Source organism: Rhipicephalus microplus, chromosome X (assembly GCF_043290135.1).
Source record: "Rhipicephalus microplus isolate Deutch F79 chromosome X, USDA_Rmic, whole genome shotgun sequence".
NCBI lineage: Eukaryota > Metazoa > Arthropoda > Arachnida > Ixodida > Ixodidae > Rhipicephalus > Rhipicephalus microplus.
Window position 1 is genome coordinate 32,571,498 of NC_134710.1, and position 15,963 is coordinate 32,587,460.

The following is a 15,963-nucleotide window of genomic DNA, read 5'->3' on the forward strand; positions in this document are numbered from 1 at the left end:
CCTTACTTTAGCTTACCTGTGGTGTATAACTCTATTTGCCTGTAGCTCGTTTCTCTATTGACTGCCCTGTGAAGACATTATGCAAAATTTGCTGTCATCTAGCGGCCGCCATGCGCATTTCCACTCTATATGTGCTCGCACTCCGCACGAACACATACAGAGCATACGCATCGACATGTGGCGGCTGTAAAAAACTGCAATGCCAACATATTTTCGTGTGCAGTCTTGTTCAGATAGATAATACTGGGATGCTTGAAATACGGTTTGCTCGCAAATAACCTCCATGTCATTTCTTCGCGGGGACGAGAAGCGCTAGATCATTCCATTGTTCCAGCCACTGCTTACGGCTAACATGGTGTTTACGTTCGCTGTTCGTAATAGATGTGGTATGTGAAAGCATCGGCACTCGTAAGAGATCACTCTTTTGTGCCATGCAGAAACTGGACGATGTTCGGGCTGTGTGCTTGCAGGCACTGACAAACCGGCTTTGTGTACGAGCTTCAAAGCTGCATTGGGGCTACTTGCACATGCTTCCACTGCTTTTGACAACATTACTGTGTTTTATTATATTGTGATAACAATTATAGATGTTTGTCAGGTAGCTCATGTACATCATCGATTCTCAGTGAACCGAGTGATTGAGCGCATTGTTCGTGGTACATTTTTTTATTCTGGAGTTTAACAAGGTAGTTGCTTATCAATAACTGCATATTTTTCAAGCATTCATGTGCTATAACTACCAAGTTCATAGGGGTGGCCTGGACTTCCCTCCCTTTACATTTAACAAGATTTAGTTCAAGAGCTCATTTTGCGAAAATTCCAGTGTCCGTGCCGGTATCATTGCTTGTGAGTAAAAAATAATAATCTTGTCCGTGAGCGCAAAATCAAGAAAGAAATTATCGGGTCCGAGTAAGGATTGAAGTCTGGCGCTTTGTATGGCAAGCAGGTGTTCTACATCACAGATACGCATCTGCTTGGAAATACAGTGAAAACAACTTCCGCTGCTTGAAAATGCAGTGAACATAACTTAAATTGTTCACAAACACGGGAGGTCTGTATACGGCCTTCACAATACAAGAGATAATATTGCAATAATATTGCATGATACAAGCATACATTGCCATTGGTCATCAGAACATGTGATTATTTTAACGGCTTCGTGGTTTAAAGCCGGCCACCCATTACAAAAGGCACACAAGTTAGTGTGCGTATTCTCTTAAGTACACGTTGTGGTGCATAGCAAGTTCGAAAACATTTGACATGCATAATTGCTTGTGGTTCAAAGTGTGCCACCCATTACACAGAACGCAGCCATATGCAAAAACTTCACTGACTCAAGCCACTTTTATCCTTATCAGTTACATTGTATTCATCCACAATTGAAACTTTTGTAGTAACATCATGCAATAAGAAGTATGCATTAACTGGTTGAAGTATGCACTCGGTACAGGATAACGCTGTTGCGTTCAACTCTTGAAGGCAAAGCTTAAGGGTCCTAAAATTTTTCTTTCAGTGTACGCTCAAATAAGAGTACATTACAGGTTCTCCCAAAAGCTGATTCCTTTTCGCAAAAACTTGTATCCACCCGTGTGTGCGATGATACCGTGGGGTGTGTTATCATTGGTTACGTGCTAAAGTGGTTTCGCAAGTGTTCATTCAGTGACGGAAAACTACATTGCTGCAACAGGTTGAAATTGAGAGATGCCAGTGGGCCTTGAAAGCAATAATATGAATGCGAATAGTCATGGCGTACCGTGTTATTTATGAGCACATGTCGCAAGGATTTTTCACAAAATACCCCTACTTCTTATGGTGGTATTGGAGATGTTTTTCGGGAGATTGGCGGCCGTCCCTGCACGATCGGAAAGTTTGTCAAGAGTGTCCCGTGCAAATCGGAAAGCTGGCAGGTGTGCGCGTTCCCAACAATGAAGCACATTGATGTTTCAAGGCCCAACTACTTCACCAAGCAAATCCACTTTTTCTTTCTGTCCTTGTTCACCTTTCGTAGGATGTCTGATTTTAAGGTCATGGCTTGCATCGACAGGCGTGTGTGAACGCAGTAGTACAATGACGTTGCATCGAGCATAGCAGCCCTAATTGACAAATTTAAAAAAAGAAAAAGGAAAAAAAACAATGCTAGCGCAATCTGTAATCTAAATGCAAAGGCACATTTACTCCTCCAAGATTCGCACTCGTGATCTTGGAGACTACAACGTACTGCACAAGCCCGCACTTCCGTTTCCCACACCCTCACATTGCGATTGCCGCATACATTCCTCGACAACGCGGGCAGCACCCCTTTGTAGCTGCATGCTAGCATATGTTCGAATCAAACTTCGCAGGGTAAAAATCAGTTAACAACCCTACTTCATTACATTGCAAGTTACCGTATTTACTCGATTCTACCGCGCCCTCGATTGTAACGCGCACCCGATTTCCACCACGGAAAAAAAAAAAAACGTAAGACACCGATTGCAACGCGCACCCATTTTTTCTCGCTGGCCTGCACGATCACACCACTCGAAAAAACGACTCCTTTCGGGAGTGTCTTCCGTTTAAATATGAGGTACGGGCGAAGCTTGTGCCCATCTGACGTGTAACAGAGCATTGCCGTCACTGTAGTTTTACCGTGCACCGATGTCAGCACGGGAACTTGCTTCGCCCCCTTCTTGACAGTTGTGGTGCCAGGCATGTGGAAGTAAAGAGGCGTCTGATCGGCATTCCAGATTTGCCCAAGCAGGTAGCCGTTGTTGCGCCGCAAGTTTAGGACGAACCTCTGAAAACTGTAAAGCTTGTCATCGTACTTCTCCGCAAAAGTTTTCGCATATGCATGTTCCCCTTCGGAGGGAAGAGCCTTTCCTCTTCATATAGTTAATTAGCCAGCACCTGCTCGCTTTAAACTGGCTCCGCATTACACTTTTTTCTAAGACTAATTGCATAGCCCACACTTGGAGCAGTTCTGTCGTCACGGGCCGCTGTGCCGCTCGCTCCTCAAGCACATACTCGCGGAGCAGCTCTTTAAGGGGGGACGCGGCACTTCGGGACCGAAAATCAGCCAAAAAATCGAGTTTTCGCGGACCTTCTTTTCGCGTTCCCGACATCATTGCGCACCTATTTACAAAATTTCATAGCCGAATACCATCAACCTTTATCGTAATTCAACATTAAAAAACCGAAAACGGGCGTCCTGCCCTTTAAATTGACGGCGAATAGCGCAGGTTTCGGCTCTACGATACGCGGGGACTACGCGCTCGATCGGCGCCATTTTGGTCTTGTTTGAAAGAACGCGTTTTCAGCTGTTTTTTTTATTCAGTAAGCAACATTGAGCGTTTCCCCGGCTCGAAAAACGGGGCCTCAAAGACGAAGAGCCGCGCTCACTGCCATTGGCTAAACGGCGCACGTGACTGAAATGGCGCTTTCCGGTTGGCTGGAAGCTGCGGCTTGCGCCTGCATACGCGACCCGACGCCATTTTGAAAGGGTTACCGCTGTGACGCCTCGAAATCGGCAGAGCACTCTGTAGCTTCTGATCGTATCGCCATGCCTGGAAACGCAAAAAAGTATTGGACCGTGCAGGCATTTGGTCGCAGGAAACGCAAAGGTCGTGGGAGAAAGTCTACGAAGTCATCAGAGCCCTTGGTTGACTCCGACGAACGATGTGTCGACGCTCCGCGGCCGTTCAGCGATGGTGCGACCGAGCGCGTTGCCTCCGACGACGATGACGGTGAAGCGAACTCCGGACGACTACGAATCGACGCCAAGGTGGTGACAAACGCCGAAGTTGAAGAAAATCATGCCCGGGAGAAAGCGACGCTCGACCGGCTTTCATCGGCGCCAGCAACTGCACGGAAAATTGACTTTTTCACCGCGAGTTGTAGCGAGGCAACCGCACAGGACTCGGACCACGCTGCTCCTTATCTGCTTATGCATCTAGATATCCTAAACGCGATAATGGGTGCCTTGTGTTGCAAAGCGTGCCACGGACCGGCTACGATCGTCAGAGGGGATCGGGACTACGGACTTGCCGTGAAAGTGCTAGTGCAGTGTGAAAGGTGCGGCGAGATCGCGAATGAATGGACTTCGCCCCGCGCGAACGGCACGAAAACGTGCAATCGTTTGAAGTAAATCTTCTCGCTTCGAGGGCGATGGTGGCTACCGGCAACGGCCAAACGAAAATGAACGATATTTTCGCAACAATGGGCATCTCACACCGCGGTATGCACAACAAGACGTTTCAGCGGCATTTGAAGAACACGCTGGCACCCGCTGCAACGCAAGCGGCTGAGTCCGCTATGAGCGAATGTGCGGAAAAGGTTAGAACAATTTATGATGACTTGTGCTTCGGCCACCGGGGCAATATTGCCGTTAGCTACAACGGCACGTGGAAGACGCGAGGCCATTCTTCCCACATCGGCGTGGGCACAGTTATCGAATTATTTAGTGGCTACGTGTTGGACTACGTCGTTCTTTCCAACTTTTGCCTTGGCTGCGAGGTGGGCCCAAAGCCTTGTAGTGAGGGCTATCAAGAATGGAAGGCTAACCACAAATGCCAAAAAAATACGAACAGCAAAGCGGGGCAAATGGAAGTGGAGGCGGCTCTAATTCTATTTCAGAGGTCGCTTGAACGCCATGGCCTGCGCTACACAACTATGCTGTCTGGTGGAGACTCTAGGACATTTTGCGCCATACAAGACGCCAAGCTGTATGGTTACATTGACGTGCAGAAGGAAGACTGTATTAATCATGTACAGAAACGGATGGGCACGGCATTGAGAAACCTGGTGCAGAAACAAAAGTGCGATGGGAAAAGAGGCCTTGGTGGGAAAGGCAGGCTCACAGGTGAGCTGATCACCAGGCTGAGCACATATTATGGCCGGGCTCAGAAATCGCATGAAGGTGACGTGGGCGAGATGCAAAAGGCTGTGATGGCCACATACCGCCACGTCACCTCCACTGATGAATGCTCGGACCACAGTCTGTGCCCAGCTGGTGAAACTTCATGGTGTCGGCACAATGCCGCAAAAGCAAAGGGTGAGCCCGACCCCAGGCATGCCTACAATCTACCGAAAGACGTGGCAGAGGCATTACTACCGGTTTATACTCGGCTTTCGGAAAGAGCCCTGCTTCAGAGGTGCGAACGCGGCAAAACGCAGAACTCCAACAAGAGCCTACATTCGGTAATCTGGAGTTTGGCCCCCAAGGAGCACCATGCGTCCCTGTTCGCTGTTGAAGCAGCTGTTGCAGAAGCAGTGCTGCGCTTCAACACGGGCAATTTGAATTCTGCAACCGCAATCTTAGGTGAAATGGACATGAATGCGACAAGTACTGGTGCCAGGAGAGCGAGAGAAAAAGACCACCGTCGCAGCATTGTCTCCAACAAAAAAAGAACAGCCTCATTGGAACTCCGGAAGCTAGTGAAGAGGAGGCATGAGCACAGAATGCATTCAGACTATGCTTCTGGTGCGTTTTGAGGTTGTCTTGTTGCATCTTCTGCAACAAAAATGTGTGCCCACGTTTTTTCTCGATTTCTCAAAACGACAATTTTCATGTGCTTCCCATTATGCCGGAGCAATATCTCTTGTTCTATCTGGGTTATCATTACGATTTCTTTTTTGTTTCGAAGATAAATGCAGGGGATGTGTCGTAAAGTAAGTTTTATTGTAATAATTTTTGAAGAAAATTCTCTAAATGGATCTTTTGTTTCAAGTGTAGATGGGGAAATTTTTCATGTCATATTCAACATCCTACAACTTTGCTTCGAAATAGCCCAGAACAATGATTTATACTTTATTGCACACTGTGAACATACCGAATTGGTTCTATAGGTTGCACATCAATATCCAAGTTACAGTTAATTAGCTAATTAGGCCTTAATTGAAAAAGTCGCAGTTCGTTATATCTTTAAAACTAATTGTCACAGCAAAAAAAGAATTAGATTTTTGAAATCAGCAGTAAAATCTACATAGGCTCTCCAAATTTGACTGAGGTACTCGCAAAAATAAAAGAGTTTTCGGAAGGTGTAGCATCCCCCTTTAATTTGCGGAAACCGACCCTGCTGTGGTTCACTGAAGCCTTTGCGTGAAGCTTTGCTGTCGACAATCTTCTGCTTTTGTTTCCGCCTGTCCCGCACGCACGTTTCGGGAACGACCGCGCTGCGGCCCGATTTCCGTCCGTTTCTGCACACGCGATGACTTTTCTTTTAAAAGCGGCATTGTGGTGCACTCGAGTTTTTGGAATCGGCCCTTTCACGTCGTCGATGCTAATGCACTACTAGATGACGAACTCCTCAGCACACGTACGAAGTGCCGCACATGGTAAACACATAGGCAGAAATAGCTGACGCACCATGCCGACGCACGTAGGGGGCGGCCATTTTGGATTTGCGATGGCAATAGATTGACCGTAATTTTTTTGTTCATACTCTATTCTAACGCGCATGCAATTTATGAACTCGCTTAACCGGAAAAAAGGTGCGCGTTAGATTCGAGTAATTACGGTAGTACTTTTGGTACACACACACACTCTAAGCTTCGCTAGCCCCCCTTTGTTCTGACAGAGCGAGCACACCTGGATTTCTTTCTTTCTCTCATTTTTTTTTTTGTTTTTTCAAAAGAAGTTACATTCAGTGGCACTTTCTTGTGTTTACTGTTGCTTGAAGCATCGTTACTGAAAAACTTCCATTAGAGTCTGTATTGTCAAGATTTCTTCTGTATGAAACTGCAAAAAAAGGTAAAAAAGCCCGTATTTCTCTTTACACTGGGAGAGTATCGTCATCGAGGTGACAAATGGACTCAAGGAATACTTTAATGTGATACTAGGAAGCCAACTTTTGTACAAGTTTGAACGTCCTCAGTATGCTGATGTAAGTTTGGTCACCAATAATAGAATTTGTAGATGGCTTGTCTTAAAATAGTGCGACTCGGCTATCTTACCCTGAGGGATCAAAGTTTATTAGGTGGAATATGTTTGCCCACGCTGTAAGATATATAGTACTTTAAGTGGGGACCCTTGCGGGATGCAATTGACCAGGTAAAGTGACAATGCCTTGTGTGCACCAGTCAGCTGGCAGCGGGATGGTGCAACTTCAAAACAAACTGCATTACCATAGCAACTGCCACTTTGTAGAAAATCTGCATTTCTTTGTCAGCGAAATGCACAATCAGTGATATTACGGCATGGAACAAATTGTTATCATTGAGGCACCGAAGCAAGAAAGCTGCTGAAAAAGGCAGGGTTGAGTCTGACTGTAGTAGTTCAACACATTTCCACACAATCAGAAGTGCCTGAATGGTGTGCACTAGATATAGACATCTTCATTACCAGGATGTATTTGTTTTGCGGACATCAAATATTTATAGACCTGTCAAGCTACTAGCAAGACTTCTGAAAGGACGCCTCTGTTTGGTTTTTCTCATGAAAAGCACTTTGGAACAGCACAGTGTTGTAGAATGCTTTACTATGCTGGATTCCTGGGTTCAATTACAGCTGAAACCCTAATTTTTATTACTGACATCTTTATTCTTGTGCTGTGTTTGAGTTTGGTGAGGGACGACTCTGGATGCTAGAATGCGCGTTTAAGAACCAACTGGAGCAGTATCACAGTCGAATCTCTTTACAATGAATTCCGCTACTAAGAAATTTCCGCCATAATGAATGATTTGTCGATTCCCCATCAGCTACCCATAGAAAGCAGTTAAAAATGGCTCATCTAACGAATACCTTTCCTGGATATTTCTGTTTTAACGAAGTTTTCCGAGTACAACCCCATAATAAAAAGAAGCTTGCCTCGATTGCCGCGAAATTCCACTCGACCATTTCTCGACGTCTGACACCCAGAGTGCAGCAAGGCAGTATCGCAACAACTGTGTTTTCAACAGATACACACTTTTTGCCACCACACGCACATCCTGCTAAATTTATCGTCATTGAGATGCTCTGCGACAGCTCGCCCACCCACCATGATGCTGCCGGTAGATCTGATGCAAGTACGTATGGGCTGCGGCATAATCGCGATCTCCAAGAAACCCCGCCATATATTTTGACGTCATTCTCAAAACTAAACTACTGCTCTTCATCACTAGCCTTGCGATCGGGAATAACAACCACACCGCATGAAGGCGCACACGCGAGCAGCGCGCACTTAGTCCCAGCGTGATTGCATTCTGCTGCAATTGCTGTAAACACAAATGCTGTGGTGTCGAACACGATCATGGCCGTTTCACAAAAGTACGCGGGCAGTCAACACGCACCGACTCAACCCAATATTTCTTTCTGTAACGATGCGAACAAAGATAGCAATGATGCAGTTCTTAAATCACGTGCGCACAGATTGAAAACGAAGCTAGTATTGTTTGCCAGAACCGCTGCGCAGGAAACCGTGCATGGTTGGTTGCTATCGTCTTCTTGATAGATAACGAATATGACCTGAAGGTGCGCAGTTTAAAGAGCCGTAGATTAAAGGCAATAAAGCCATTAGACAACACGAAGCATTGTGGCTTTCCTGTTGTTCACTTATGGCCACGGTAGTGTGCAGCTTCATCACAGTTAATTGCAGTTATCAGTTGGTCTCTAGCTAAGCTTTGGCATGCTCGTTCGCAGCGATGTGCACTCGGCACGCCTCGTCTGAATATTATATTTTCTTCTGTACAACCTACCGCTGCATATAACTGGCATCCCCGGCCGCAAACCACGGGAGGAAGAAAAAAATACTCGCGTATTGACGCTAGGCTGCCTTCATTACATTGCCGTGAGCCGTGCTGTGAAGCCCACTTGCGTGCTCAAATTCTCTTGAAATTTGCACCCCAACTTCAGCTCAAAATTTTTTATTTTTTTTTATTAGGGTATACGCGAGAAAATACGTTCACTTAGTGCTCGGCCAGGCACGTCTGAGTTGGCAAGAGTTCAATGCGTGCGCTTGAAGGGACCAAAGGACGAGTCATCGTCAGATCTTACCAAATTTTGTGGTTTGTAGATGAATTTTGTTACAACGAAATTCCGCGACTACAGATTTTTTCACACGTCCTATCAATTTCGTTGTAGGGGGATTTGACTTTAGTTAAAGCGGCCCTGACACCGAATTTTCGCTCATAATCTGTGTCATATAGGTCAATACTTGGGTGTTCACAAACAAGCTGGCGAAATTTCAGTGCAGTAGGTCAAGAGCCTAATTTATAATGAGCATTTTTATAAACATGCGAGTGGCCCAGGAGTATGACAATAGTGGTGTTTTTGCGAGCCATGACGTAACAAGCCACTTCTTTTTTAAACGTCTGTATTTCGCCAATGATATTGCTTCATGGTCAGCTGTGCATGCAGTGGCAATATTAGAGCTATCTTCATTTTGGCATTAAAAATTGAACGGTTTGCAGCTGCTGAAACTTGGGTAGAACACGATAGCTACCCTCCTTGTGTCACTTGACATCACTCACGCTATGGCAAAATGGTGGTCGCCGATGGTGGGCTGGGTTTATAGCCAGTGACTTCAATGGCTCATTTTGCAATGAAGTATATTTCTACAGGCCATTTTTCATACACGTATAGGCACAATAGATTTTCTATTTCTGTACTTCACTGAAGAACACAATTTGGTGGGCAACCACGCTATGACCCCATTGAGTCTGCAGGATTTCCATCCTTTTAGGAATGGCCTGCACCGGTGCACATATTTTTAAAGAAAACTGAATGCTTATATCAGACGTCTTTCAGTACGTGTGAGTATGCATTTGCATGTGCATACCTTAAACACTACCAAGCGAAAAAAGATTAAGTACATTAACATATACAGGAAGGCAGGGATCACAAATGCCATTTAGCATGTGCTCTTGCACACAAAATATTGCCGTTATTCCACAACTTTCATATTTCACTGTGTATGTTAGATTTGAAAAAAAAGTGCCCCAATTTTTTTTCTGTGCAAATTGTGTGACTTTTGTTCACATATACTCATATTTGTAATGGTTTTTGCATCATACAGCAAGCAGTTTAAACTGTAGTAACTGCAGGAAGCTGATTCCATTTGGCTGTTAAACTTCCCAAAGCTGCACTAAAGCTCTGTATGTAGCGAAGAGATTCACAAATGCATTTATTTTGCATTCCGCCCCCTCGGGAAGTACCTGTTCACACTGGTTGGGTATTGAACCTGCAACCATTTAGTACTCTGCAGCAATATACCACTGCCGCTAAAGCAGCTAAATGAGTTGCTAATTGCTTTTAATAAAAGTTTAACTGTGTCACATTGGATGTCATAAACTTCTTTAGTGATGCTAGCTTGGGCTCCGTAATCATGTGCCAAGTAGGTATTGTAGATTGTGATCCGAGTTAATGTTCTATTGTACACGCAGGTTTTAAATGAAAGGCCGGACACTTCTATGTCACAAATATATGGTGCCATTCACCTGCTAAGGCTATTCGGTGAGTTGCCCTTTTGAGAGGCATTACTCTGCAATGCCTGAGCAGTAGACTCGAGGTCACATAAAGTTTCGTACAATAACCTTGAGCTGAAACTGGCGCTGCACTTATTAAGCCACCATGGTATTAATCGGAAGTGCAGGCTTACAGGCTTCAAATTGGATTGAATTAGCTAGCAAGCCCCGCTGCAATGGTCTAGTGGCTAAGGTACTCGACTGCTGACCCGCACGTTGCGGGATCAAATGACGGCTGCGGCAGGTGCATTTCCGATGGATTGATTGATATGTGAGGTTTAACGTCCCAAAACCACTATATGATTATGAGAGACGCCGTTGTGGAGGGCTCCGGAAATTTAGACCACCTGGGGTTCTTTAACGTGCACCCAAATCTGAGCACACATTTCCGATGGAGGCGGAAATGTTTTAGGCCCGTGTGCTCAGATTTGGGTGCATTTGGGTGAACCCGAGGTGGTCGAAATTTTCGAAGCCCTTCACTACGGCATCTCTCATAAATATATAGTGGTTTTGAGATGTTAAACCCCACATATCAATCAATTAGCTAGCAAACTGTCTACAGTTTTTTTTCTGCAGTTTGTTTTATTTTTTTTTCGTAGCGGGGTGCAGTGAAAGGCACTCAATAATGGTGCTTTTGTTGTTGAAACAGGCTGAAGACTACTAGGTTTCTCGGTTTGCTGTGACGTTGCAGCTTTACGAGTTGTACTCAACAGCTGTACTAAAGTCTTTTGCACTCACTGCTGTGCATAGATGTAGCGTCTCATGCCAGTGCAGTAAATTGCATACAGTTCATGTTTTTTGATAAGTGCATCTTGTTGAAGGTCATTCAAATCGGCTGCAAATTGACATGGACTCATCGTCACGCTCCTCTGCCTCTGTTTATGTGTTGGAGGCAGATTACCAATGCAAATGCATTTCTCATTGCAGCAGATAATAAGTTACCTGTTTCTCGCCCAATGCAGTATCTTTATTTATATAAATAGATGATGCTTGCTTCGAAGTGAAAAACAAATGTGTTGAGATTTAATAAAATATTTCATTATTTGGTGATGCCATATCCGGAGCGCAGTTACAGAGCAATGCATACCCTGATGGTTAAAATGTTTCAGGCTATACTTAATGTTCTGCAATACGTTTTAGTTTAAGTAAGTTTTAAGTGAATATAATGTAATAACCTTTTGTTTTGAAAATCTTAACAAGCGTTGCATTGCAAACGAAATCCATCTGAAGCCTGTACTTTTTATCATTCCCATGGTGGCGCAAGCGCCACTCAAAAAGCCTGCATGGACACTAGCATCAAATTCTCTTCTGGGTATTATAGTGTGAAACTTTATGCAATTTTGTCCTAATTTACTTTTTATTTTAGGTTAGCCTGCTATGTGCTCATTATTTTGATGCCACGTAATTGGAACTGCTTCATTGCATAAAGTCAGTCAATTGATACTTTTCGCTTGTCTTTGCCTGAAAGTAATTGTTACCTTTATTGCTTCTAGCTGAGCAGTTGCATTTTTATGTGAATAACTGTTGCAAATAGAGCTGTTTGCCGACAAAGCAGCCAAACAGTGCATCAACAGTCGCATGTTGTCTGAGGTAGTAATAAAAGTGTGGCTGGCTCTCCAATATAGACACAAATCATGAAATCACTACTCATAAAGCATAGTCATTGGAAACTATAGCAGAAGTAACAATCTTCAAATGCATATAGTAGTATTGCATGTTCGCAAGGACGCATCCCACCTCACTACGACACGCCACACTATGCACTGCTCTGCATGGGCACCATTGTTTCACTTTGTAGGACAAACCATGGACACTGCCTAACGTATGCAGCTGTGTTGCAATGCAGGTAAAAGCGTCTACAGGCATTGTGGCACCATCTCTCAAAGCAGGCCTAATACTAGCTCATAGGGGATGTCAGATAAAAGTGACTCCTCTGGAAGTGTGAACTTGTGCATTTTTTTTTCTTTTGTGCAGTTGTTGGCAGTGCCATTGAAAATTTTCTTGTCAACTATATATATATATATAGTTGAGAAATAAACAAGCACACTTGCGAAAATTTGATATTTGTTAACTCTACCTTTCGGCCGTGCCACGGCCGAAACGTAGAGTAAACAACTATGAAATTTTCGTAAGTGTGCTCCTTTATTTCTTAACTATATTTGCACCGGACCCACAGAACTTCTTTTTTGAATCATATATATATATGTATACACTCACACAAGCTTATAAGTTTGGACATTCCTCGCAACTCTCACAAATTAAAAGTTCAGGTTCTGTATTTATTGTACAAGTGGTTATGGCTGCAGGAATATTAACTTATGGAGGCAGCTTATCCTATATTTCATTCAGGCTTGGCAGCATGTTGGCTTATACCCCGCTGGACGAGACGAGTGTCCAGCTTCTGCTACATCATATTCACGATTTTCTCAAGTGAGTTTCATTCTGTCTTGTCATATTGGTCACGGTGGTGATCCAGCCAGTTTACGATTTGGAGTAGGAGGAAATGTGTGTCGGAGCAGGTTTGGAGCAAACAAGGTGTAATTTAGAATCATTCAGTGCAAAAAAAAATAATCTTCAGTGAATATTCTTATTAGTGTACAAACTGCAAATGTTCCCGCAATGTAAGCCCCGAGACAGGCGACATATAGAGCAGCCATTAAGGGGGCAGACTGGTCTAAAACATTTTTTGTTTATTTCTTCAGTGATCTTGATCAAACTGCAGAAGATTATGCACTTTTTTCTGCTGATTTCGGATATTTAAGTAGTTTTCCTGTCACTCATCTTGTTCCTGAGATAACTTAAGTTCACCCCCTATTGTTTAAGGGCCATAGATAAAAAAGTGCTTAATTATAAGTGATATTTAAGATATGCCAACATAGACTAATGACTATAGATTGAAAGTACGAAAGAGTTGTTTTTGTTTTTGGGCCTTGGTGTTTTCAAAGCAAAATGAACTATCCATTTTCAAAAGCAGTTGGGATTGTGTTACAATTTTGATGAGTAATTAATTAAAAAGGCTTGTGCTCTAAATTCTGCTCCCATACTCGCATTCTACACACATACAAGTTTCTATTGCAATAATCATTATTGTTGTACCTCTCCTAGCTGCAGAGACATTGAGGCCTCAAAATTGAAAAGTCGTAAAAAAGAAACGGTAAAAACTGAAAATGCACAGCTTCTTCAAAAAGTAACAATCATGGGGCGCATGTTTTGCAATCCTCATAAGGGTGCTCATGAATTCATTGCAGAGCTTCTAACATAGGTCCCGGAAAATCATAAAAAAGCCGGTTCCCCATTTTTTTTTCATGTTCTGCATGTTAACAGCACCGAGAATCTGGACAGTTAGAATGACATTACAAAAACATTGCCTCTTCCTGGTGTGTCAAAATTGGCAGAGAGCAAAATGCTTGCCAATTTTAAAAAATGAATTTTTTTTGTCACTTTTCGGTTCCAAAGACCAGTCTGCCCCCTCAATCAGCTTCTTTACACCAAAGTGTCACATTATGGGCACTGCATAAGTCGTGCGTGACGTGCAAAAGCGACAAGGACGGTTACATGTGTTAGTGACAAGGCAAGCATGCCACATACTGCTTCTGCAATATGACAGATGTCAGGAGGTCATTCCGAAGAAAGAAAGGCCGTAATCAGAAAACCAGCAGTCTAACAAACAATGAAAATTAAGTAAACGCGATCAAGTAAGAATATACTGTTCGAAATTGATTGCATAGACACTGCATCAAATAATCGCCACTACTTTTCCTGAATGATGCTCCATCGTACTTAATAATTGTTAGAGGTGTGAGCACAGAGTGACATTTTCTTTTTAATTTAAAGAACTTCAGCCCTAGCACTTCCAGTTTTCCAGATTAAGAAAAAGAAAGTACTCAAAAAATGAAACTGGTACAATGTAAACAGCCGATACGAAGGGGGCAGGGTGAGAGATTCATCTAAACATGAAGGGGGGAGGGTTTATTTCTGCGAGGCATTCATGAAGGAGACAAATCCGTTTGTTGAAATGTTGGCTTTAGCAGCGCCACGTGTTCACGAATTTTACACCTAAATATGCTGTCAAGGTTCGATGGGTGGGTGTGAGCCCATGCTACTCACATGGTTGGGGAATAACTATGGTGTTTGCGAACAGGCGAGATGACAACAAACTTGTTAGCTAGGAGTGCTACCATTTTTTTTCTTTTATTTGGGAGAAAGCAGAGAGAAGGAAATCAACGTTTGATTCGTGTACAATCGGCGGCCAAGCTGAGCCCGCTTGGAAGCGCAGTTGTCAAGTGTGAGGGAATCGCTGGGAAAAATTTACAAGTTGGGACGACTTATTTGACCTTTTATTGTGACAGCAATATATAAAGAGTCTCAACAGGTTTTGCAGCAGCCGTCATGTAGCCTATAAAGTCCAAATTGAGAAGATCCCCCAGCGCAAGCTGGGGCGACGAGCGCGGTTGCATAGGATATCAAACGAGCCAGCCCTTACAGTGTAACTGCCTTTTTTTTTTTTTTTTTTTGTCGACTGAGGACAAAACACTTTATTGTTCAAACGGCGTTAAGGATGCATGAGAGCACTTATTTTTTATAGGTGGCTAACTTCGCGGCTCAGTTAATTTCAATGTGCACTGGCTAACCGTCGCATTTCAGCGGTTTGGCAATTAAGACGTGCAACAAGCGCTTGGACTTATGCGAGTTGCAGCTGCACCACATAGAGCCAGACGCACCCTACGTGGATATTTAGGCTTAACTTTACAATATGCACACCGAAGAACGTTGCTCAGCACGACATAGCGGCCTCAATATTTTTTTTTTGTCAAAACAAGCAAGATGTTTCATGCCGAATCTTAATTTGCGTAAAGAGGCTGTTGATAGCACACAGTGCCGATACCTGTTGACCATTGGCCATGGTGGATACGTTATGGTACCCCACATAACTTGCGAACGAAAAAAACAAGTCACTTTTCTACGTGTCATCGCCAGTTTTATAACAAATATGAGAGGCTATCAACCGCATGCTAAACTTTCAACAACTGAGACACCCACAGCAGCACAGATACTTTGCTTAGGAGCAAGCAAAGTGAATTGGCGACATTATGAAAAGCTCTAATGGTGTTTGTTGCGACGACCAAGAATAATTTTCGGCATTCAATGATCTGATGCGGCGTAAACAGGTGAACTAGTGAACTTTGGCGCAGTTAGTACTTGAGTGTGCGCAGCAAGGTGCAGGAATATAGAATTGATGCAAATGGTGCTATTGGTTCACCACTGTAAACATATAATGCCTTGAAATAGGGAAGCATACATTGCTACATGAATGTGTTTGTTAATCTCAACAGTTTCTTTGTTTCGAGATCTATAGTGCAGGTGCAGGTTGAAAACGTGTGCACTTCTTTTTAAATCATTACGGCTCCTCACATTTAGCTTGGCATTGTCTCTTGCTTAGCATTGCCTCTAACTATAAAAAACTGTTCTAAGGAGGTTATCAAATGTCTCTGTGTGTAATGGTTGCATGACACAGTTGTGTGTGAAGGTATTTTTGTGCGTTAC

At 43.6% G+C, this 15,963-nt stretch overlaps 2 protein-coding genes across 2 annotated transcripts in view; both read left to right on the plus strand.

Moving 5' to 3' along the window:
• LOC119187123 (uncharacterized) overlaps positions 1–15,963 on the plus strand; it is an 82,645-nt gene that overhangs the window by 12,220 nt on the left and 54,462 nt on the right. Inside the window, exon 11 of the mRNA XM_075876176.1 lies at positions 12,769–12,849. Coding sequence (XP_075732291.1) covers positions 12,769–12,849 — 81 coding nt within the window. The remainder of the gene's footprint in view (positions 1–12,768; positions 12,850–15,963) is intronic.
• Positions 7–10,408, plus strand: LOC119186949 (uncharacterized). The gene is made up of 2 exons (XM_075876165.1): positions 7–6,860; positions 10,339–10,408. The coding sequence occupies exon 1, from the start codon at positions 4,072–4,074 to the stop codon at positions 5,467–5,469; it is 1,398 nt and encodes a 465-aa protein (XP_075732280.1). The 5' UTR covers positions 7–4,071; the 3' UTR covers positions 5,470–6,860; positions 10,339–10,408.

Bases quoted from the DNA above. Each gene is read 5' to 3' on its own strand.
- LOC119186949 (XM_075876165.1), top strand. From the start codon at position 4,072: ATGGACTTCGCCCCGCGCGAACGGCACGAAAACGTGCAATCGTTTGAA.